The 16667-nt window shown below is 33.3% G+C and overlaps 1 protein-coding gene across 2 annotated transcripts in view; it reads left to right on the top strand.

Moving 5' to 3' along the window:
- The window catches only part of Nep5 (M13 family metallopeptidase neprilysin 5), a 144559-nt gene extending 129413 nt beyond the window's left edge, over positions 1–15146 (top strand). Inside the window, exons 12-13 of one of the 2 annotated variants that reach the window (XM_072529685.1) lie at positions 5602–5766; positions 14657–15146. In XM_072529685.1, the coding sequence (XP_072385786.1) occupies positions 5602–5766; positions 14657–14833 (342 nt within the window). In that variant the 3' untranslated portion in view covers positions 14834–15146. The remainder of the gene's footprint in view (positions 1–5601; positions 5767–14656) is intronic. The other variant, XM_072529684.1, reaches the window with a different exon arrangement.
- The last annotated feature ends 1521 nt before the right edge of the window (positions 15147–16667 follow it).

Here is a 16667-nt window from a genome sequence, read left to right as displayed (position 1 = left end):
TAAATATCACCGTTTTCGATTTATTTAAACTCGAAAGTATACATGTATTTTATTGTAATTGTTACATTTCTTAATATTCATCAAGTATGCTTTGGAATTGACACTTGTGTTAGCAATAATATTACAAAAAAATGGAAAACTTAATTAATACTTAACATTTAATTAATGGCTAAAATAATATTTCACAACAACTGTTCAAAATGTCCTCCATTTTGTTGAATACATAATTTAATTCTTTTATTTAGCGAACGCATTAATCCATTTAATGTTACTGGATCGTTTTGTAAATCGGTAAATACTTGTTCAATTTTGTTTTTTAATTCATTTACTGTATTAATTGGAGTGTTATACACTTTTGATTTCAAATAACTCCATACTGTAAAGTCCATTGGATTAAGATCACAACTACTAGCAGGCCAATGAATCGGTACATGCGCACCCCGGCCTCTCCACCTATCAGGGAAATGTTTATGTAACCACCTTCTACAAATTCTTGTGTAATGTGGTGTAGCACCATCATGCATGAAAAACATGTTTCTTCGTATTTGTAATGGAATATCTTCCAAAATATCATGTAAAATATTGTCTAGAAAATTGTAATACATGTTACCATTTAAATTTCCGGGAAAGATGTAGTATCCTATGAAACTATTTCCTAAAGTAGCTGCCCAAACGTTTATCTTGAACGTGTGTTGGAAATGAGTTTCCATTGTAGCCCTTGGATTTTCTTCAGCCCAGAAATGCATATTTTTAGAATTGAACAAATGTAAATGTCTTGTAAATGTGGCCTCGTCTGTAAACAGAATGTTGCTTAAAAAAATTGGTGCAGTTTGAACTTTATTTTGCAATACTTCACAAAAATCAACTCTAAGTGGTATATGGTCAGGTAACAATTCCTGCACCTGTCGATAGTGGTAAGGATGTAATTGCTCTTCATGCAGAACTCTTAAAACACTTTGATGGGAAATATTCGTTTTTAATCCTAACCTGCGTGTACTTATTGTGGGGTCATTTATTACAGCATCCAATATTTGCTGTTTAACGCGAACATTTCTTGCATCTCTACGACGACCAGCATCTGTATTCCTTCTTTGAAGACAACCGGTTTCTCTCAGTCGTCGTTCAGTACTTACAAAAGTCCTGGCATTGGGAATATTTCTGTTCGGATACTTTTCTCTGTAGCGTCTTACCGCGGCAGCAGCATTTCCCGAACATTCCCCTAATACTAAAAGTATGTCTGTCATCTCAGAATTTGAATAGTGTGCCATATTGTGGGCAAACAAATTTAAAAATATAGCAAAAGAGACGCGTTAAACAAATTTCACTGTCGAGTACAATAAAAGTGTAGATAAAATAATTTAATTGTTATTAAACGTCACTGACAATTCATAGACTACTTGAGATTAAAGTGTTGTTGCCAACACAAGTGTCAATTCCAAAGCATACTTGATGAATATTAAGAAATGTAACGATTACAATAAAATACATGTATACCTTCGAGTTTAAATAAATCGAAAACGGTGATCGTAATATTATAAGAGCACCTTTTTTGCGTAGAAAAGTCTAAGGAAACAATTTTTAAAATATTTTTTTAAAATATGTAAAAATTAAAAAACATGTGACGCAATAACCCCCACTTACCCTCCAAAACTACCCTGTATTAATATAGGTAATATAGGTAATGTGGTAGGTGGTGACATAAAATTAATTGTCCTAATGTCTTATAATCACTCCCAAAATATGAACTCCGTATTCATAACCGTTTGGAAGATATTTGAAAAAATAATAATTTTAATTCACCCCTTTAAAGGGTTGTATCTCCCTTATTATTCAGTTTTATAAAAAAGTGTACATGAAGAAGTACCCTTATTTTTGGACGTACTATGAGCTCTAGAAATTAATGTACATAATTCTGGACCACCTTGTATATTTCATGTTTTGATGAAAATTCTAGAATTTGAGCTTTGTTTGAATTAGTATTTGGAATTTTACTCTCTAGTCTACAATGATGATACGGAGCATTATCCAAAATAATAACACTATTTCTTTTTAATTTAGCTAGTAATTGCTGCTCAAACCACTTTTCAAACAAAGTACTACCCATATATTGACGATAATCTAAGTGACAATCACTTTACTCTTAGCAAAGAGTAATAAAGCATCTTTTGCCCATCCTGATTCTCCCTCACAATGTAAAATACAAATTCTCTTCCCTCTAGAGGGAGGAAAATTGGTGACGTAATTCTTACTACCATCGTTCCAACATTTTTTAACTATATCGTGGATGTCAAACCAAGTTTCATCCAAATAATACAAGTTCTTTCCTTCACTCCTAAAAGACCTTAAACTCTCCAAATAATCGAACCTCCACTTTATTAAACGACTGGATTCCATAATTGCCTGCCGTTTATTCACTGTTTTAAACATAAAACCATTAGATTTTTTTTGGCTTTAGGGTAAATACCCACACAGCCAGACACAAATTTTTAAAAACAGATACAATGCAAGGATTACACAGGGACTACACTCTTCTCGCCCAGGGGCCGATCAGGGCATTTTTATAAACGATAAAAGATAGGCCTCGGACATATAGGTATACGTACATTAAGGAAAGACATCAGGTATTAACAAAGGTGGTTATATTTGTATATTCGTTGTTCTGACAACAATCGTAAATTTCTTTTCTGTCCAAAGATTAGATTTTAAAAACCTCTAAAAAGTAATTTTATGACACTCGGGGATTATTTCTTTGTTTCTTAATTCACTCAAAAGTTTATTTAAAGTTGGTAAGTTATTCACTGAATACATATGATATATTGTTTCACGTGTAGCTGATAAATGAAAATTCGGTAATACTCGATGGGCACCAGCCAGAATCCTTTCTTTTTCTTTCGCCACACTGGGCCGTCTTTTATAAGTTCGTACATAGTGGATTGTGGCCCTTGTCTCAAAAAAACCGTCTTTTTGATCGCTTCTGATTTAACCGTCGTCGGAAAAAGACCTAAGAAAAATATGTAATTTTACTTTTCAGACACTTGCTGAAATAGTGGCAGGAATGTACAGAGCATCGTCACTAATCATTTCTAAATTACTCATATTTATAGTTATTACACTGACTTTTGTTCTAAATGAACGACAAAAGAAAAATGAAGTTCTTTTCAAATAAACTATTGTGTTTTTGGGTAAGAATCTTATAGATTCATATTGGATTCATATCCAAATAATATTTAGGGTATTCTGAATATTCATAGTGGGTCTTATCCTACTTTGTTGTTTAATCACAACATAATTAGTGATTTATTTAAGGTTCCGCGTAGGTTGCGTCCATGTATACTTTTGTATGTCTCTATGCTGGAAACGGCCATTTAAAATTTTTAGATAATATTAGCAGAATTCTATAAGTCGATCTTCACTATCATAATTTGTTGTTTCCCTTCCAAAGGTTACCACAATAGTGCTTTTAGGAGTTAGTCATAGTTGTAGTAGGTGTATATGCACAGGATAATTATTATGCACGTGTAGAATATAAAAATGAGTTCTTGAAAACTTCTGAGTTCTAGCATCTCTTCTGGATAATATAAGCGGTAAGAAAAAATTATTATCCTAGGAGATTTTAATGGAGTTTGCGTAGAAATCTTCAAAGCATTATTGTAGGACCGTTTGGAAGGAAAACAACAAATGATAGTGAAGATCGGCTTATAGAATTCTGCTAATATTATCTAAACATTCTAAACAACAAAGTATAATAAGACCCTTGGACGTTAAAATAAAACGCGAAGCAATGTGCTTAACAGACCATTTTTTAGTTATGTGTAATATATAAATGAAATATACCTATGGAGCAAAACTAAAGAACAGAACGCAAACTAAAACCACTGCGAATATCCAGAATACCCTAAATACTATTTGGATAGTATCCAATATGAATCTATAAGATTCTTACCCAAAACGATAATAGCAAAAAAACTAGTGAAAACACACGAAGAAACATCGGAGGAAAATAGATAAAACTTAAAGAGTATCTGCATACTGTTATGAAAGCATCAGAAAAAGAGGAGAAAACAAATATAAGGAATCCAAAACCATATTGGTGAACATGTAAGATATAAAATAGAATTAGAAAAAAAAAGACAAAGTCATGAAAAATTGCTTAGTGTAAGAACACCAAAGGATAGAAAAATATATGCCATATACAATTATAAACAAAAAAGCAGTAAAGAAAGATAAAAATGAATTTTGGGATAAACAATGTACTCACATTGACAGACTCCTCGGAAATTCAAAGTCAAGAGCTGCCTGAAAAACAATTATTACATTAAAATCTCAGGCAAAAAAGCGGGGAGGTTTATAGTAATTCACAATCTTTGGCATCAGAATATCATCATTATGACCAGGGCTCTGCAACCCTTCATGTGCCTTGGCTTGCTTCAGGACTTCCTTTCATTTTTCCCTATCCAATAACTTTTTTTTCCATGCTCTAATGCAAACTGTTTGTTATGCTCTCATGTTCTAATGCCAACATGTATGGCATGAAAGCATAGCCTCACGTGGCCCACAAGAAATTGGTTCTTGCATTTTACACTACGTAAAAACGTATGTTAACACACCGGTTTGATCTTGTACAGCGATCAATGCAGAGGTCAGAATCGAAATATTAAACTGGCATATATTTGTACATACATGACTGTCTCTAATACTTTCAGTCCCACAGTCGTACATCACAAGTTTCTAGTATCCGGTCACTCCTATTTGCCATTGTGACAGAGACTTTGAGACGAAAAACAAAAGTGTACTGAAAAACTAAAGAAGTTACTTACAAACTGGAAAAGAGAGAAGCAAGATATAAAAGTAGAATGGCTTAAAATACAGTGACTAATGTTCAAAGCAGAAGAGCCCTTCAAAATCTATATTAAATATCCTAATAACGGGAGTGTATTGACGTCTCAAAAAAAAGAACAGACGTCTTTCAGATAAAAAGAGAAGACTTGGACATCCTCTATCCTGCTGGAAGACCCATAGAGCAACTAAAATATAAAGACCTTCAGAGTCAAAAAAGTGGAGGCAATAGATATTGGATCGGAAACATATCAATGGGTGACCCAAGTGAAAGTTTTATTAATCTTTTTTTCCTTTGACTTATATATTGTATAAGGTTCCAAGAATGTTTGTGTAAGTGAATATAATAATACTCGTTAATAAAACAAACTGGTTTCATTCTTAGTTCAATTTCAAAACATTTGCCGATATTTCAAAACAAAAATTTTACACTTAGGACTTTGTGCTTCTGAGCAACTCAATTTATAACCAATATTTTATGACACTCTAATGAAATCATATACCCAAAAAGAATTTGTACATGTTTATTTGTTCTATCGAAAGAAAATTTTTGGTATGGATTTATTATTTGCTTTTTTTTCTGGCATTTTTTAATTATATTTGTTTTTACAAAAGAAACTTAGATATAATTATGTTATTTAATGTTATTACAGTTTATTTTTTCCCACATCTTTGAAAAAAATTGTTTTTGTAATTCCATAACGTATTTAGTTTAACAAATCCATTTTTAATAGCAATATTTTATATTGTTAATATTTTTTATAGATAAATGGTAAACAGACTTTGGGAGAAAACATAGCAGACAATGGTGGTCTAAATGAAGCAATTGGTGCTTATAAAAGATATGTAGCTAAGCACGGCGAAGAACCAAAATTGCCAGGTTTCGAAAATTATACCAGCTTTCAACTGTTTTTTATTGCTTATGCAAATGTAAGTTTTTGCTGTTCGAAAAGTAGAAATGACTATCATAAATTATATTATTTAGAAATACCTAGTAAAGGTAGTATTACCTTTATTAGACGATGAAATGAAGCATTAAAAAGCACTAAACCTACCAATTATCCGCAGCAACATCCACACATTTTGTGTATAAGGAAAATCTATTTCCAAAGTGCATACAAAATAAAAAATTCATCATCATCATCATTCTGGTTTTACAACCTCACCTGGGTCCTAGCCTTCTCAAGAATTTCCCTCCAATCGTCCCTATCTATCGCCTTTCTCCGCCAAGCACGTATTCCCATATTTCTCATGTCTTCATCGATTCTATCAAGGAAACTTGTTCTAGGTCTTTCTCTTCTTCTCTCACCAATAGGTCTATCAAGGAGCCTCTTTCTAGCTGGGTCATTTTGTCCCATTCGCATGACATGCTCTATCCACCTCAGACATCCTATCTTAATATGTTTTACGATATCAGGTTCCTGGTATATTCTATAAAGTTTGAAGTTGTATCGTCTTCTCCACACTCCATTGTCATTTAGTGCTCCATAAATTCGCCTTAGTACTTTTCTTTTCGAAGCATCCTAACATGTTTTCATTATTTTTTGTTAAAATCAAGGTCTCTGAACCATACGGTAGGACTGGGCGTATTATTGTTTTGTAGAGTTTTATTTTTGCATTTCTCGATATAATTGTGGATTTAAGGAGGAGATTGAGCCCAAAATAGGATCTGTTGGCCGTGCAAATTCTGCGGTTTATCTCTGCGGTAGTATTATTTTCAGTGTTAAGGAGCACTCTCAGGTATACAAATTCGTTCACTGCTTCGATGACGTCGTTTTCTATAACAACTGGGCGTAGTATTTGTGGTTGCGTGCTTATTTTCATATACTTCGTTTTGTTGGTGTTTATTATTAAACCCATTTTTGTAGCTGATTCTTTTAATGCTACATACGCCTCTCGTACAGCGTTTTCCGTTTTCCCAATAATATTGATATCATCAGCATATGCCAGGATTTGCACTGATTTATTATATATTGAACCAGTGGTTATTATTTGTAACATACGTATTACTTTCTCCAGAGCCAGATTGAACAGCATACAGGAAAGAGGGTCTCCCTGACGCAGCCCGTTATTTGTTTTAAAAGGTTCCCCTGAATTCGTACTCTACATTCAATTTTTTCAAGGGTTAGTTTTGTTAAATTTACCAACTGATTTGGTATTCCTAGCTCTTTCATTGCTTTGAACATTTCTCTTCTATTCACAGAATCGTAGGCAACTTCCTAGTCTATAAATATGTAATGATTATCAATGCCATATTATAGTGTTTTTTCCAAAATTTGTTTCAGGGTTGCAATCTGATGAATTGTCGATTTATCACCTCTGAAATTAGACTGGTATTTTCCTACTATGCGTTTTGCATATGGTGGCATACGATGACATAGTACTGTAGAAAATATTTTATACGCTGCATTTAGAAGCGTAATTCCTATGTGATTAGAGCATTAAAAGATATCTCCTTTTTTTGTGTATGGTGCAAAGTATTCCAATATTCCAATCATTGGGGAGGGATTTCTGTGTCCATATTTCTTTTATAAGCTGCCTAAATAAAAAATTTGCAACTTAAAAAATATCGACAGGAATGATTGGAATTTTGTTACTCGGGGGTTTTCGAAGTCGTTGAATATGAATATTATAACGACAGTTGTCCTTGAGCTACCTGGTACCCAGAATGGACCTCGTCTCCCTAAGTATATTAATTTTATTAGAAATCAGTCAACAGCCATTACTCGGGGGGTTTTTGAGATCACTGAATACGAATATGATAACTTCTATGATCTTTGAGCTACCTGGTGCCTAGAGTGGACATCGTCTCCTGGAGTTATATGTTATTTCCATTTAAAATCAGTCGAAAGTCATTACTCGGAAGTTTTCGAGGTCACTGAATACTAATATTATCACATCGATGGTTCTCGAGCTATCTGGTGGAGGGTGGATACCTTCTCTGGGAGTTTTGTGTTATTTTCATTATAAATCAGTCAAAAGTCATTACTCGGGGGTTTTTTATTTATTTATTTATTTATTAACGGGATACCACCCAATTCAATATATACACAAAGTATTACAAGTATTATCTAGTGATACAATAATTACAAAGATATAGCAAATATGTATGAAAAGAATTGGCGATGCAGCCATATAGAAAAAAAAAACAAATATTAAAACTATATAAAGCACATAGCAAATACATATCACATAAAATTACAAAATTTTTTTTAAACACATTCTACAGACATTTTCTGAAGCGCACAGCAACAAATCAAAGTCTATTCTATTTCCATTTAGAATGATTCTACTCAGTGGAGAATGCCTACCAAAGTTAGAGCGATGAAATTTAATTGCAAAATTATGAGATGTTCTAGTAACTCTAGAGGGAACATTAAAGTCGATTAGAGACAGTAGATCATTGCAATTAATTTTTGAATTCAGTAGTTTATGAAGAAACAAAACATCAGCATACATCCGTCTGGAAGATAGCCTAGGAAGGTTTAATGTATTTCTAATTTCTGAGTAGGAATGGTCGCTTAAAGGTTTGTGTAATTTAAAACTTAAGTACCTAATGAATTTATTTTGGACTTTTTCAAGCTTGGCTATATGGACTTCATAAGTGGGTGACCAAACGACTGAGCAATACTCAAGAACAGATCTTACTAGGGAAATGTAAATCAGTCTGATGGAATTAATGTTATGCAAACATCTAGAGGTTCTAATAATGAAGCCTAACATTTTAAATGCCTGGTTATTCACATAATCAAAATGAGCGCAAAAATTTAGTTTGGAATCTAATTGAACACCTAGATCTCTTACAGTTGAGACAGCCTTCAGTGGTTCTTCAGCTAATTTGTAATTATAAGAGAGGTTGTTAATTCTTCTACAGAAACTAATAAAGTGACATTTTCCAACATTAATGCTCATTTGGTTCCAATTGCACCATGCCATAATTTTGTTAATATCAATTTGGAGTTTTTCACAATCTGAGACGTCTTCGACAATTCTATAGATTTTTAAATCATCAGCAAATAGCAAAAATTTAAAGTTAATTTGAGATTTAATGTCATTAACAAATATATTAAAAAGGAAAGGCCCTAAGTGGCTTCCTTGTGGAACACCAGATGTTACGGAGATCTCACTAGATTGAAAGTGTTTAATTTTAACACGTTGTATTCTGCTAGTTAGGTAACTACATAACCAGTTATACAGATTGCCTGTAAATCCAATAGTTTTAAGCTTGTTACACAACAATTTATGATTCACAGTGTCAAATGCTTTGGAGAAATCTGTATAAATAGCATCCACCTGTAGTCTCCTTTCCAAAGCATCAGATATGTATTGCGTGAAAAGTAAAAGATTTGTCGAAGTTGATCTACCTGAAAGAAAACCATGTTGCTCTTCAATTAGTACATTGCATAAAGGTGTTTTAATAGAGTCACATATTATACTCTCTAGTATTTTAGGAATAGAAGAAAGAATGCTTATTGGTCTGTAGTTAGCTATGTTACTCCTGTCACCTGATTTATGAATAGGAACAATAAAACTAGATTTCCACAAACTTGGACAAATACCTGAATCAAGTGAATGAGAAAACAGAAAATATAAGGGATGGGTTAAAGTACATCTACATTTTTTTAATAGTATGGGTGGAATTCCATCTGGCCCTGAGCCCTTATAAATGTCCAAATTGGCTAATTTTTCAAATATGATTTCAATAGATACATTACAAGAATTTAGACTCACTGTTTTCTCATACTCTAAGATGGGCTGTATTAAATCATCATCATTTGCTCTGTAAATATTTTGAAAGCATTGCGCAAAGCTATTAACGATATCCGCACCATTATTAAGCATTGTGTTTCCAAAAAACATTGTGTTTGGTAGACCATTATTTTTGCGTTTGCTGTTAACAAAATTCCAAAAGTGCTTTACGTTTGAACTAATTCTAGATTCAGTTTGACTTATATAAATTTCATGACATGACCTGCTTAGTTCTTTGCATTTGGTTCTCAAGGAAGAGAAAAGTAGATAATCGTCCCAAGAATTTGTTTGTTTATATATCTTGTGAGCCATTTTTTTCCTAAATATTAATGATTTTAGGTCATTAGTCATCCAACGAGGAAATTTGGGATTTTTTAATCTTGTACGTGGTATTGAACAATTGACACCAAACTGCAGTATGGAGTAGAACAGTTCCGTGGCTTCGTTAATATCTCTGCAAATACCTAAAACGTTCTCCCAGGAGATACTAGCAAGATACATATTAAGAGCAACATAGTCTCCTCTCCTAAAATTGAAGGCAAAACTATCATATTGAAGCTCGGGCATATTATCTTTTATAGCTAAAGAAATTGATAACGCAGGATGATAACGATCACAAGGCAATAAGTAATCGTTAGCAATTTCAACTGTTACATTTTCATTATCATTTGCAAAAACTAGGTCAAGTAAAACTCCGTTGCAATTTGTGATTTGATTGAGCTGAAATAGGTTATGAAATGCAAAAGTATCAACTAAAGTATCAGTAGCAGTGTTACTATTATTACTAAAGACACCTCTTTCATCATGGTACCATTCGCTGTTTGGCAGATTGTAGTCTCCTGTTAGAATGAACTTGTGTTCAGGAAAATTGTTACAGACAGATTCTACACTAATATAATGATTCTCATAGCATATTAAGGCTGAATTAGGCGGAAGATAAACTGTACCAAGTATATAGCATTGATTCAGAGTGCGAACTTCGACAAACAGTTCCTCCAAGTGAGCATGTGGTAATAGAATAGACCTCGATGAGTAACATTTTTTAACTGCAATAAGGACACCCCCTCCAATTACTTTAACACTAGTTAATGGAGAGCGGTCCTTTCGATATATATTAAAATCTAAAAGTCCCAATTCGTCACTACTGATACCATCACACAACCACGACTCAGTAAATATAAGCACATCATAGTCAGTTGTAGCAGCACTTTCTTCAAGAGCACCAAGCTTAGTTCTAATTCCTCTAACATTCTGATAATATACTGTTAGTTCATTAGACACAATGTGGGAGGTACCCCTGGAATTCAGTTTTTTTTCTGGATTACTATTTTTGGTACGCCACGAATGTACCTAATGGTAAGATTTTCTTTACCTTTTGAAACCCTATCTGCCAAATTAGTACGAAGTTCACTAAGGTATTTTCTCTGTAGATAGGTGGAATCGGAGCTAATCTTAATATTGGATGCAGCAAGTTTATTTTTATTTTTTAAAATTGATAGTGCTACATTCTTATTTTCAAGAACTACTTTAAGTGGACGTGACATATTATTCTTGATATTACCAAGTCTAATGACTTTTTTAACTTGAATATTGGGATTGATCACGCTTAAAGTTTGTTTAACTTTCTTCATATCTTCTTCAATTCTTGCTGGTGCTGTGCTAGAGTTGGTTTCATGGAGGTTATAAATAATAATATTATTTTCACGGAATTTACGTTCCTCCACTTCCTGAATGATGGTGTCAAGATCTGTGGCTTTGTTATCTCTAGGCAGTTCTAGTGAGCTAATTTTATCAATAAGTTGTTCCACCTTTTGTTCAAGAGAACTGATTTGCTTCTTTATCATAGGAATCATTTTAATACCCTCCTCACAGGATTCGCAAAAAAGTTTTAAGGACTCTTCTTCCCTTCAACTCCAACACCCTGATTTCTGATGCTGTCAGATTGGCACATTGATGATGAATATTCTGATTGCAACCATCACAAACCCAATATTCACCATTTTTGGAGTGGTTAAACAAGAATATTACAACGGCCAATGCCGTTGCCAAGTGTAACCTCGTCTCTTGGAGTTTATGTCAATAAAAATAATAAATAACAGAATAACAAAAACATTCAGGAGACAAGGTCCACACTGGACAACAGATACCTTGTAGATCATCGCCGTCGTAATATTCGTGATCAGCAACCCCAAAAACACACGAATAATGACGTTCGGTTAATTTTAAATAAAAATAACATAAAAGAGACGAGGTCCATACTGGGCTCTAGGTAGTAATATTCGTGTTCATCGACCTCGAAAACCCCCGAGGAGGTTTTGACTGATTTCGAATGATAATAACATAAGAATTCAGAAGACGAGGTTCATCCTATGCACCAGGTAGTTCGAGGATCATCACCGTCATAATATTCGTGTTCAGCGACCGCGGAAACCTTCCAAGTAATGACCTTCGACTGGTTACGAATGACAATAATATAAAACCCTAAGAGACGAAGTCCATCCTGAACACCTGATAGCTCGAGCACTATCGTCATTATAATATTTGTATTCAGCGACTTCGAAAACCCATGAGTTATGACTGTCAACTGATTTAGAATAAAATTAACATACTCCAGAAGACCAGGTACATTGTGTGCAACAGGCAGCTCGAAGATAATTGTAGTTATCATATTCGAGGTCATCGAACTCGAAAATTTCTTGAAACATAATTAAACTCATTACTGTCGATAGTTTCCTAGTCGTAAATTTTACATTTTCTATGCACTTTGGAAATGCATTTTTCTTGCGTACAAAACGCAATTTTCATTTTACAACTATGAATTTTATTTAAAAACTTTGCTGACACTTTTCCGAATCGAAAGCAAAAAGTTTCACACCGGTTCATTTTTCTGAGGAAAATTGGTAGGTTTAGTGCTTCGTTTCCTTGCCTTTATTGATAAATAGTATTTATAACACTGATGAAAAATTCCATTGATGCCTTATATTTGTATTGTTATTTGGTATCAGCTTTTTATTTTAAATTTTGGTAAATTATTTACAGGAAGGGTTAAGGACTATCACAATTACTGTTAGTCTATGAGTCTTAGACTGAACGTTTAAGGTCGATCTATACATAACCGTGCCTTGTCCGTTCCGTGTTATGACAGTGACTAGCAAAAAAACACAATAATGTACTCTTATTAGTATATTTATACATTACCGTTTTCCGGATGGGGGCCGTCCGTGCCCGGCCTGTAATTAACCCCAAACAATATTTTTGTTTCCGGCACTGATGATGCACGGAAATGACGCGGACCGCACGGACTTGTATAAACACGATTATATTGTTTTGTAAACGCGAGGTCTGGTAAACAGATAAGCAGGAGATGTGCGGTTAGTATGTTATGATTTTTTATATAATATATTAAAGAAAAAAGAAAAAAAGAGTACTGCGACATTCTAAAATATTCGTGAAATTTTGTTTCATCGTCCAATAATTTTTTGTACATTTTAAATTTTTCTTCGGTTTTTCTTTTTTTCCACATAGGATGCACACTTTTTGTTTTTTCATTTTCTGCTCTTGCTCTTTATCTTCATCAAGTGATAATGCCAACATGGTAAGGTCTTCTATCCAAGGCGCCATATTTTCAACTATCTTTCACACAGAAATATGTAATAACGTTTTCCTCTCTTATTCGGCCCGGTACTCACACCGTTCCAACGTTGTTGTATATAAATATAACATTAAAAATACCCAGACTCGGCACTGACACGGAACGGACACAGCAAGGATATGTATAAATCGACCTATATTGCTTTTTATATACTTTCTATGGCCACTGTTTTTTTCTTTTTACAAATTTATTTGCCAAAAATTTAGTATCACTTGTCTGTTGTTTCTGTATTTCTATTAAGTACAGATAAACATTAAATTTAGTACAATGGAATTGAATTGAATTGAATTGAATACATTGAATTTGTAGTTAATGATATAAACTTGGTTATAAACTTTCGTGGCGCAGCAACTGAATCGTTCCTTTTAATCTTAGTCATAACTTCTAAATTATTATGTATGACTCAAAAAGTCTCTCTCTAAAGTAAGGACTCTTCAGTCCTTAAATTATTGCAATAAACTGTTTTGTAAAATGTCAAAATGCTCATTTTTATCCCTCAAATAGTGTTATTTCTGTTCTGAAATAGTGTTATGTCGGTTCTTAATTGAATCGATATCACGTTATTTGAACTTCATACCACTTTGAATTTCTATTTCATAAAGAACATTTGTTTAAATAATTTAATGATAATATAAAAAATGTAGGAATCTCCAAGAAATCATTTTATTGGAGGACATGAGCAATAAAAAAACGAATACAATCTACCAGTATCTTAAAATCAATAATTGATAGTATGACCAGCATTTATAAAAAAAATCAAGACTTTAAAGTGACTGGAGAATAACTTGTGGTAGCAACAACTACTTTATATTGAAAATGATTAGACAAAAACGTAGTCAAGATAATTAACGATCCTTAGAAAAACTCCCTACACATATGAAACAATGCATTTAGAAGGCAACCTCTAAAGCTATTGACGTATGCCACAATAAAAGATATAAATGTTAATATCTCCATCTTTAATAATTTGATCTTAAACCTCGATTGGGCCATTGGAATCATATAGCGTGATCTTTTTTTGGAAGTTGCTGCTGGGCTAAAGCTGAATATGACTTAACGGTGGTAGATTGGTTTTGACTGTCCAGTTGCTGATAACAACGGCATGCACACCCCAATACACCTCGATACGAAATTTTAAGGTTATTTAAATTGTAAATCGAGACCAATTTGATTTGCGGCTAATAATTATATACAGATGACTTACAGTTTATCAGCTAATTATTGCACTATAACTTATCTAAACACTATGCATAAATCTCACCATAAATTGCAAATTTTGTAGGACCGAAGAAAAGCACTGTTTACTTATGTACCGCCAAGGACGGCCTCCTTAATTAAACAGTTTAATTAGCAGTTTTCTTTTAAAACTACAAAAATACACTATAAATTACATTTTAGGAACTTTATTATTTATTTTAGATATGGTGTCAAACGGCATCAATTGAAGATCTCACAACCGCAATCGAATATGATGAACACTGTCCAAATGCTATAAGAGTATTGGGGAGTCTTCAGAATTCACCAGATTTTGCAAACGCTTTTCACTGTCCTGCTGGAAGTCCAATGAATCCAAAGAACAAATGTAAAATATGGTGAAAAATCATAATTAGTGTTTTTTATATTTTAAATGGGTGATAATCTAATAGTTTAATATTTATTAAAGTGAAGATTGTTAGCAATAAATATATTATTAAGTTTAATATTGTGTAATACAAAGTTAATAAATCGTTTTTTAGTTTCTAAGTATTTTATGTCGTTAAATGATTCTTACTATCAAGGGGAAAATATACATCTAATATTATTATTGCTTCATATATAGAATACAATGGCGGAGCACGGATACCTCCACGTATGTGACTATACAAGAGCAATAATAAAAATAAAGTGTCACTACCTGGCGCTATCTGAAATCGTTCGGTTTATGGCCAATACTCTCACTACTCGACCCCACCCAGTAACAATCGAGAAATCAAATCAAACTACCTTGATAATAATGACAGCTAAAGAATTTAAAATAAAGAAAAATTGGCATATATGTAATTTTAGTAGTTTTTCGTTCATGTATCAAATAATATTTGTTTTAATAATGAAATAAATAAAGTTCCAAATATCTTTTATGTATATGTTATTGCAAAACCCGACAATAGCGGCCACCTTAATATAACGGCCATTAGTTCTTTTATACTATACCTATAACATATATCAGCAAGCAACAACCACTGTTACATTAGTAAAAGTGAAAACCACAGAGAAAGGAATTATGAAGGAGATCATTCTCAGATCAGCTTATCTCCCATATAATAATTCCAAATAACCACCACCAATGGATTTAGAACAGCTACTTGAGCTACTGAGATATTGCAGGTAAAATTGACTACAATTGATCATCGGCTGTGATACGATGCTGTGATGTAATGCGCACCTTCTCTGACTTGGAGCAGTACAAATACAAATGAAAGAGGTGAGTCAGTATTACATTTTGTTACCGAATATGATTTAGACATATAAAACGTAGAAAACAAACAAACTTTCTTAACCTTACACGAAAGTAGGTAATTGGTAATCTGTTAAAAAATGGCATGTGTAAGATGAGTTGTCTTGTTCAGATCAAGGACACATCTGTTTTAAAATAACAGCTAATGAACCTATCAAGGAAACTTATCGCAACCCTCGTAAAATAAACTGGAAAGCATATTAAACGGACCTGGAATATTGTTTAGACAGTAAAGGGATGATAAGGCATACACTGGACCTAGACATGGCCGCCGAACAATTTTAACAGCTTGTCATGTCAGCGTTTAAAGATTTCTGGAGACACTGGGAAATTCTAAGAGGAAAGTTCACTGATGGAATAACAAACTTAACAGATCAAAGAACAGAAGTCAGTTCTTTCGTCTAAAGATCAGGTGAGTGGGGCGGTTATAACAAAGCTCTGGCTCTGGCTGAATATAATAAGGATTTGAGAATGACAAAGATAATTATGGAAAAGTCATTGCGACAAGATAGAACAGACTGCAGAAATGTCTAGGCTCCATAAAGTTCTCCCAAAGAAACCTCAGATGAAGAGATAAGTATTCCTTCACTCCAAAAGAAATCAGGTGAATAAACTCAGAATGGTGAGTAAGGCCTGAAAGAACTTTTCAAGGTGCACTTTCCTGAGTTTAACACAAAACTGATATCAATAGACACATGTAAGCAGACTGAAATGAATACCACGACTTATAGTTTTATGGAAAACTGGCTAATGGCAAAAGATTAATAAATCACAGGGTCTAGATGGGATTTATCTAATACTTTTACAGAGGGGAAATGATCTTCTGTAAAAAAAATATGTATGATACTATAGGCTAACTTAGAACTTAGGTACGGACCAAAAGTTTGGAGGCTTATGAGGATGGCCTTCATACTCAAACCTGTTAAAACCGTGCAG

The sequence above is a fragment of the Diabrotica undecimpunctata genome, chromosome 4 (genome assembly GCF_040954645.1).
Source record: "Diabrotica undecimpunctata isolate CICGRU chromosome 4, icDiaUnde3, whole genome shotgun sequence".
In the NCBI taxonomy this organism is placed as follows: domain Eukaryota; kingdom Metazoa; phylum Arthropoda; class Insecta; order Coleoptera; family Chrysomelidae; genus Diabrotica; species Diabrotica undecimpunctata.
Note: the sequence above shows the minus strand (reverse complement) of the source record. Positions and strands in the feature narration are given on the sequence as shown.